This window comes from Egretta garzetta, unplaced genomic scaffold (assembly GCF_000687185.1).
Source record: "Egretta garzetta isolate BGI_Z169 unplaced genomic scaffold, ASM68718v1 scaffold448, whole genome shotgun sequence".
NCBI classification, from domain to species: Eukaryota; Metazoa; Chordata; class Aves; order Pelecaniformes; family Ardeidae; genus Egretta; species Egretta garzetta.
The window spans coordinates 1582371-1591539 of NW_009260497.1; the positions used below are offsets into that span (position 1 = coordinate 1582371).

The 9169-nt window shown below is 47.7% G+C and overlaps 1 protein-coding gene across 10 annotated transcripts in view; it reads right to left on the minus strand.

The window, feature by feature from the left end:
* Positions 1–9163, minus strand: part of TBCCD1 (TBCC domain containing 1) — a 12055-nt gene extending 2892 nt beyond the window's left edge. For 4 of the 10 annotated variants that reach the window (XR_004842724.1, XR_004842723.1, XR_004842721.1 and 1 more), the window contains exons 1-5: positions 6726–9163; positions 5579–5765; positions 4930–5427; positions 1768–1931; positions 168–1172 (exon numbers count right to left, since the gene is read on the minus strand). Coding sequence is in view for 3 of the 10 variants with exons in the window: in XM_035899941.1 (XP_035755834.1) it covers positions 1802–1931; positions 4930–5427; positions 5579–5765; positions 6726–7041 (1131 nt within the window). In the remaining 7 variants the exon portion in view is untranslated. Of the gene's footprint in view, positions 1–14; positions 1173–1767; positions 2297–4929; positions 5428–5578; positions 5766–6725 lie in introns of those variants that run through there. The other 6 variants (XR_004842727.1, XR_004842726.1, XR_004842725.1 and 3 more) reach the window with 6 other exon arrangements.
* Between the last annotated feature and the right edge of the window lie 6 nt (positions 9164–9169).

A 9169-nucleotide genomic window follows, 5' to 3' on the forward strand; every position in this document is an offset into this window, starting at 1 on the left:
TTCAGATATTTTTTTTTTTTTTAATCAAATGCTGTCTTACAGAGTCCAACCACAATCCAGATCCTATCAAAAGGCCACTCAGTAGGTTCACTAGGACATCTCAAAGCTCTGCTGCAGTCACTTTGCACATCCCTCCTTTAAAAGTCAGTTAAATATAATAAACTCACCTTGTATCACATCACCCGCCTCCCCAGGAGCCAAGAGAGACCTTCAGAAAAATCCTGGCATTACGACAGCTGCGGACACCAGAGGACTGAACGCCCCCGGCCTTGCGCTCGCTCTCGGCTTGGACAGCTCTTCACCAGTCACAGAGAACTGCTGCATGTGGTCGGCCAGGCAAGGCCTCTGCCTGGTTTGCCCAGCTTATTTAGGCGCTCAGCTAACGAGCACAACTCCCCAGGACAGGTTCCATGAGCACATGAGAATGGTACTCACACGAGTTGCTACTCTTTACAAGAAATATTAAAGGGAGGAAACAGCATTTGTATCAAAATGCTGTGCTAGGGCAGCCTTCAAAACTTTCAACTCCACGGCTGTTAATGAATTAGCATTTTTCTCTCAGCTGACCGGTTCACACTGCAGTGAAGGTGTCTCCTCCCTCTGATACCCACTGCACGACCCCTTCCCTAGGACATGCGCCAGGCTTATCTGAGAACTCTGCTTTATTGACATTTGTCAAAACAACGCAAATGTAGAAGAAAGTTAATTCCATAAAACCACATTGCTTAAGTGCCATCTTCATATAAAAAAATCCATTGAATTTCATTCATTAAAAAAAAAAAATCAAACAGTTCTTTTTCACATTTATAAAAACAGCACAGCTGGCTTGTACCATAAAGATGCACGTGATGGCCAGGGCTCTGGGCCCAGCTCTGCACCAGGACGGGCTCCTTTGCTGGATACCTGCACACCATGGCCACTAACCACGATGACAGCCTCCCCGCTAAAGGATCTGCAACAAGGTGTACTTGTTCATCATCCTCGAGTTACCAACAGAATGGTTACAGCCCACTCCCGGGAAAGAGGCAGTGATTAGAAATCCCAACGCAGACAGACAGTCCAAGCCATGCCGAGGCCAGACATCAGGTCCACATCCAAGTGTGTTCAGGCAGGATGGCTGCAAAGTCTTAACGAGAACAGTTTTCAGTAAATCGCTGCCTGTTCCCAGAACTCTGTAACAAAGTAGAAGAGCAAATTTTACTCCCAATACTAGCAACAAAAAAGCAGCTCAAAGACTAATAATAAGGAAAAAAAACCCAACTTTCTAATGGTTTGAAACATGCAATGGCAGAAAAATCATGATAAGGGCTTCTCTCCAGCTCCTGAGCTGCTTCTTCTTGGGAAGAGAAAGACACTACAAAGTAAGAATTATTTGAAGTCTCACTCGATTTTCTTAAGCAAAAAGTGAGACGGGTAAGTACCGACATTAAGACACACAGCCTCTCTGAAAGAGCAGCTCTTCAAGTAAGTTTCTACATCAGATTATGTACAGTATGCTCATTTGCCTTTACAGACAGAGATGCTCCTGACAAATCAAGATTTGATTTCCACCTGCAGAGAACAAGGTTGGTGCTGAGTACACAGGGTACAGATTCAAACTGAAAAGAATTTTTGACTGCAAAATAAGAACTAAAACCAAATGCAAGGCTCTTGGGAGAACATCCACTGAACAGCCTCCTGTTTCTTCCACCTCTGCCTGGGCTGTGCATACAAACACCAGACAATCCTTCTAGACGGAGAATTGAGAGGAACAGGCCCTCTACTCACCCTTCCTTTCCTTCTGCTGTACAGGAACACGCTGCTATCCTGCTGCCTGCTTGGAGCCTACTGCAGGAGGGACAAGGCTATCCAGCTGCTCACGGTTGCCTGTCTGAACCAGCCATTCGTAGAATTTGTTTTCTACCAGCATCTGGAACTGTTTCCTCTGATCCCTGAAACCAGAAGACAATCAGCAGGGAAGTGCGTAAGGTCACATTCATTTCTAGTACTATACTTCTAAACGTCGCCTTCACTACCAAAGTGAGCCTTTATATAAATCAGCTACAAGGTGGGCTTGGTTCAGGAACTGCCTGTATGAGGAAGAGGTTTTTACCAAGTGAATATGATTATAATCAACCCCAAAAGCAGAATTCATCATGCAAACTTCCCCATCCCACTGGCACAGCAACTCTGCTCCCCAGGGCTGCCTCTGCTTTACTCTTAGAGCACAGATTAAAAACCACCTGACAAGGGAGAAAAAGAAGATTAGTAACCAGCGTTGAAGCACTGAAGACACAAAATTCTGTTCTGACAGCATCTGAAAGAGAGAGGAGGGAGATCAGGAAAAAAAATAACATGCATATAAACAACACTCCTCAAATAATTCCCATTACTGGTAAATAACTCTGGGGTGGTTTTGGTAAGACCAGCAATGCCAGGGTACACCAGTTCACTCAGGCTCTCTGTCTCTGGCATGGGTCAGCTGTCCAAGAGCAGTGCAGGCTCTCAGCAGGATTTCTCCAGAACTGCATCCCAACCACCTGGGATGAGCTCAGCTCCGCAAATTCCTTTTGGAACCCACGTAAAACATGAACGTTTTTCCATCTCCTGTGGAGATTTTATGTGGTTTTGCTTTGAACTCATTCCTAATTTGATGTGCTGATCCCATCCTGTACTGGGAAAAGCAGCAAACCAGCCCTATTCATTTTTATGCCACTCAGTGAGGCTCAGCGTACCCAGACCCTTTTTTCAAGTTAAAGGCTCTTCTTCGTACTATCGCTTCCATTTGAGACATTCCCCAGAAAGGAGGGTTCTAGGACAGAAACTAACCTAAATTCCTCCCCAGTGAACGTGAACACAAAAGGCAGTCACTTTCTTTCTCCTCTTAGGGTTTTATCTTCTCCAAGTGCTTTTTATATACCTTGATCTGCTACTGACCCTGAAAGACTTTCTGTCTGGTATGCTCGGAAAATGAATAAACAGGATTTTATGCTTTTGCAAGTTGTTCCTCAAGCTGTCTTATTGGTCCTGTCTTACGGGGTTTTTACTTCCAGCCTGGCAGGATTTACATTCTTCTTTTGCCCCACTTTCCTCATTCAGACAACTTCAACTTCTTGAAAGATGTCTTCTTATTTCTAACATTTGCTTTCACCTCCCCATTCAAGCATGGCAGCTTTTTTCTTTCTACAAGCCTGATAGCCTGTTTGCTCTAAGCTTCCTAGTTGTCTCCCTAGTTGTTTCCCTGCCTGCAGGAGACAGAGACATTTTATACTGTCAGCTGCCCAGTTTCTTTTCAGCAACCTTCTAAACTTGGCACAGTTTTCCCCCTTTTTTGAAATAAGCCATGCCAGTTCCGAGCTCTTGCCTCCTCTGACTGCTGCAGAGGATGGTAAATCTAAGCGCATCATCCGCATTACCTCACGTTTCTTTAACGGTAAGATTTTGACTGGCCAAACACCTTCACAAAACCCTGGTGTGAGAAGCAGCAGCCTGGGAGGAAGGGTGAAGAAGCACCTTGGATGATGCTGACAGACACAAGGGATGAAGTTATAACTATTTTCCTCTCTGCTGCCCTTCAAGACTCAAGGACTGAGAGTTTTGAAGGTTTTCACATCTCTGGCACCACCACCACTGCTCAGCCACCCTCCACCTTGTAGCAAAATCCTGCCCCAGAATCCCTTCTGCCTCCCAGCCTAGAGCTCTTCCAACCTGCAGGCTCCTCCAGGTTCAGCACAGAGGCACCTGGATTTCAGAAAGGAACAAGGGAAGTGGAGTGAGCTCCTCCAAAACAATGAACACTCAAGTGGACTAAAACCCCTCAGCTTGGTACAATGGGAAGCATGGACAGTTTGACCCAAGAGGAGGTTTTCATATTCTGTGTTCCCCACCGGATAAACCCCTCCGAGATCACTGCTTATCAGCACCCAGTTACACGCCCATTAAAAGTCACTGACTGAGCACAGAACAGAAAGAAAATCTATACAGCTCAAGTGCAGCTTAGGGAACAAAAGTTGTTCTCATCCCTTCAAAGCCTTTACAATTGAATATCCGGGTTTCTATCCCCATTCTGTGTTTGCAAAAGAAGACAGGTCCTTCAGGCTGCTGCGTCAAAACAGTTCACAAAAAGAGAAAAGCAGCTAAACTGAAGTCGGCAGAGATTTATACCCTTGCCTGATTTGGCTGGCTGCCCACGAAAGCACCTTGACAAAGGAAGCAAGGTGAACTTTTTTCAGAACTCTGCAACAAGAGCTGAGAAAGCAAACGAGACGTACATGAGATGGGCTAGGACAGGCCTAGCTAGCACAGTAAAAACTGGGCAGAGGACTCAGTGTGATCTGCTAAATAGGACTTCAAACGCTACCGTCCACGAGGCAATCTACTGCAATGGTCCACGTGCACGTTCTTAGCTCACCTCAGCAACAGATGGGACAGTATTTGAAGCTCCTATCTCAATGTAAAGGTTAGGCTAAGAGTAACCACCACTCAGCTGCAGGCCCATAATTAGCTGTTGTTCAGGGTACAGGCCCAGATCTCGCCCGCAGCGGCACGCGGCGGGTGGAAACGGAACAAGAACAGCAGAGAGACAGTACCAAGCATGAGGCGAGTTGTAAACTCTCGCTGCCAGGGTGGATCCCTCACCTCAGCCCTCAGCAGTATCCAGGCACGCTTGTCCTTCAGTCTCACAAGCTAGGAAAACACGATCATGACAAAGCACGTCCTTCAGAGTTACAACTGTGAGCATTATTCTTCTCACTACATTAATAAGCAACGACCAGGATCCCAAGGTTGCTAATCACCAATGCTCTAGAAATAGCATGCAAGACACTGCTCACACAAATCAACACACTATTAAAGCATTTTTGTCGAACCACATCAAACGAATCTTCTGTTTGCATGTCTGAGCTGAGCTTCAATGCAGCTCACACCTTCCCGCTGGGATGCGGCACTCACTTGGTCAGGCCTGCCTCCTTCACGGTTTTCTGCCAGATCTGTACCTTCTGCTCTCGCTGACTCAGTGCCTTCTGATAGGCATGGGGAAGCCCACCGGGCGTCTCTGTGGTGTCTCCTTCCATCTCAAAAGGAATCACAAAGGTGTAGAAGTCCGAGGGCGGCAGGAGGCGGAAAAAGCTCATGTCGCCGCTCTCCTTACACACCAGCATGGGGCTGTCCCAGTAGTTTGGCAGAGTGGCCAAGCCCACCTGAGCCATGTGGTCTTCAAGCATTGGATAATGGGTGTGGAAAGGGGCAAAGCTGACTGCTTGGTTCCCTGAGAGGATGAGAGGCTGGGTAGGTGTGAGAATGTAAAAAGTACAGCCAGAGGTGGAAGACAGGCACAAACGATGGCAAACCACAATGACCTTGACATTGTCACAGCTATGGACGTGAACAGACGCCTGCACGGGGCCAAGGACAAAAGTGCTGTTCCGGCACTTCTCAATGGTCACAGATCTGTGAAAGAACAAGAGAGCGAGAACATAGTGAGCGGGAAAGAGCAAAACCAGGTCTTTTTCACCACTAAAGTCCATGTAACGAGAACTTAACGCTTGATCAAACTTGCTGAAAAGACATCTAACTGCGTCCCAGGAGAACTAAAGCTCACCGGAGAGGCGAGAGGAGATAAATGAAGGACTCGTTGCAGCGATGAATTCTTATGTGAGCCCCCACCAGGGTGTCCGAGCTCTTGGCCAGCGTCTGCTTGTACACCTGACTCATTATCACCATGGGGAACACCTCAGGCACCACACGAGTATTGCAGGCAATCTTTGCTCTCCTGGTTGTTCCTTCAACTGCAAATAAAGTTCATCAACGCATTTAAAATTTTAATGAAGCACAAAAATGCTATACGTGATTCCTACAGACACAGCCATGATGGTCCACTGTCCACATCACTCAGCAATCCCTCAAGAAAATAATCAGCCCAAAACTTCAGGGGTGGGTACCATCAAACTGCATCACTTCATGCACCAGTCACACCACCCACTGATGCCTACTGGGCAGGTGAGCAGCGGTCAGAAGCTCCAGAATTCAGGGCACGTTGAATGATCAAAACCATTTCAAGGTTGTTGAGGGGCATCCAAAGCCTCCCACAAGCTACAGACAGCTCTGACCCTGATCTCCATTTCCCAAAGTCTTCTCCTGAACACAAGACTCAGCCTGGCAAGAAGATCCACAGGGCAAGTTTTACGCTGAAAGCAGGAACTGTATGTTTTAAGACAGTGAAATGCTCCCTCTACAGTACAACCCTCGAGCAACCTCACTGTCCCACTTAACGCACTGCCCCTCCTACAATTGGAACCAAAACATTCATCTGGATTTTTTTTTTTTTCCTCCTAAGGTGGAAGATGCCTTTGGCTCCACCGCCATGTCCCAGCAGGTGACAGGCTGCAAGTCAAGGCAAGGAAACCAAGATCAGGAATCAGCTTTGCCACGAACACATCACGTTATCTATTCTGTGTCTGTACTTGAATAACAAGGATAGCAATACCAACCTCACTCAGAGGGGCCTTTGAAAATGACATCATTAATGTTTGCTCACAAAAGCGATCTAAGGACCGGAAAAGTACACACAGATGTCACACAACACCCTCTAGTCCCCCAGACTGCCCTCTAAGCTGTCACTTTCCCCGTCTCCACTGACAGGAGAAGAAAAAGAGGCAAGCCCCCACGCCACTGCCAGATCCCTGGTCAGTGAGAGAAACCGAGACTGGAAAGTTATTTCTAAAAATAAAGGCAAGGCCGGTAGCTACCTTGCTGAGCCCATGCGAGTTTCTTCCCGGACTTGAGGCAGGCAGTCATTCCAAAAGGGTTTGTTGTCAGGCAGGACCGCAGCCAGCTCTCTAGCTTGGGGAAAGAGAAGGCTTTGGAGACCTTTGAGTAGCCATTCCGCGCATGGCAGGGCTGCCAGAGGGCAAGCTCATGCAAAGGATGGACCATCCTGGATTTGCTCACGGTCCCTTCAACAAGAAAGCTAAGGGCATGGACAGCTTCGTAGGACACCAAGCTACTGTGGGTGGAATGGGAGGAGGCAGTGAGCTGCTCCGGCTCCAGCAGTAGCTCCAGCATATCCGAGAGGTGGCTCTGGACAAAGGCACGGTGGTCCTGATCGTTCCAGTTCTGAGCGGGCAGAAAAACACAGAAGAACGAGGTGAGTTCTCACAGAGCCCACAAGCTCCACTGACAGTGTACAATGCATCCTTGCTTACACTTGTTCTAAAAGAGGGAAAGCCAGTCAAACATAGCACTCTCTCCCGCTCACTGCTTCTGTGGCTCTGCTCTTCCAAAACACAGAAAGGAAACGGGACTCATCAGCAACCTCCCCCCCAAAAAAGGAAAAAAAAACACATTTAATTCTAACTCCAAGTGCCAAATATTTCATTCTAGAAAGCAGAAACAGACTCTCCTACAACCCTTCCCACACAAATTCAGACAGCTGCTGCTGGCAATTGGAGGTAGGAAACAAATCAATAACTGACAGTCAAGGTCTTGCAACTGCTCTATGAGAAAAATCTTTGCATGTGTTCCAGACCTTCAGCTATGATTAAGTGCCACCTTCAGAGGTGCTGCAGGGAAAAAGCAGAGGGTCATTCCTTCATAGCGAGTGGACCAATAAACCAAACGACCTCTGAAAGACTCGTTAGTTCAAATTCTAAAGGGCTGCATACAAAAAAAAAAAAAAAAGGAGAAGATGGGAATTAAGCAGGCATTAATAAAGACAACCATGGCCTGCCTGTGATCTGCAGAACAAGCCACACACGGCTGTGATTACACATGGGCCTCACCACCCGCACGGGCTGTAGCCAAAAGGGGGTAACAAGCAGCTGCGAGCATCTCATCGAGCAGCTGGAGATCCCTGCCCTGTGACAGGGACCCTATCACACCGGACAAGCCTTGCTACACCATTTCAAAAGGGGGAACAGTTCACCTCAAGCATTGCTGAAGCTGGGGGAATCTCTCCTGATTGCACCAGTGGACACAGCCCCAGTCCCATTGGGACCAAAACCTCTGGGAGGGGTATGGTGGCAGCCAAGATGCTTCTCCTTCCTGCCCAGAGTTTCACGTAATGGCTACAGTTCAAAAAAAACCTCAGCTTTTAAATAACACTGGATGCTCCACAGCCACCCACCTCACAGCCCCGTACCAGTTCATCTCATTTCTTTTTTTCTTTGTTCCACCTTTTGGTATAAAGCTACCCAGTCCCTATTTTTAATTATTTCAGCTTGTTCCAAGCTACATTTCACTAGCTCGTATGGCTCACAGCATCACAGAAATACACTGAGGTTTGCAGCTGGCCCTCAGGACAATGTTGCCAACCTATAATTCACTCTTGAATACAGAGCTGCCCACAAGCTGCCCCTGATAAACCCAACACGCTTCTCTTCTTGAGTGTTTTAAAGGGAACGTTAGGATTTCCACAGGGTTGAGCTACAGGTGACCAAGCAACTCCCTTCTCTGCAATACAACTCAGCACTAGGGGCCATCCTGGGATCCCAATACTCTGCAGCGGATCATGGGAAAGCAGCCTCCAACGTAAGAAAAGCTTCCCATTTCACAGGATCGTTTGGTTGGAAAAGCCCTTTAAGATCATTGAACCTGACCATACCTGTCTGCTACTAAACCAGGTCTCCAAGCACCTCGTCTATTGGACTAATTAACAGAAAAAGCAAAGAGTTGGTTGCTTCTTGAAAGGAGAACTGCCAAGATGCCGAGAAAACTTTCCTGGTCTGTCTCTAGACTCTAGGATAAATTCCTGCAGACAGCTTTTGCTGGTAAGCCACAGAGGACACACCAACTTCAATTCATTTGCAGTTGAGCAAAGCGTCTCGAATTTGACTCTAACTCCGACTTTACCGCAGGCAGGGTTACACCCTCCCGGAACAAACCAGCCGCTTTTCAACCCACCTCGAGGCAGGACCTTGCAGTTTCCCACGGGGCCACACAAGGGGAATCCTACAGCCGCACAAATACCTTATTCTCGCTGGCAGATTTTCCAGTCAGGCTGGGAGACTTGGTCCTGAGGCTGGGCCATTCCTCCCCGATCAGAGACGTCCGCAGAGAGACCTTGTTCACCTGTTGGATGTACAGGAACAGGAGGAACTGCAGAGTGTCTACCGACAGCTAGCCGAGAGGGGAGAAAAACAGGCGTTAAGGTGGGCCGGGCTCCCCCCGCGCCCGCCCGGCCCGGGGGGGGGCT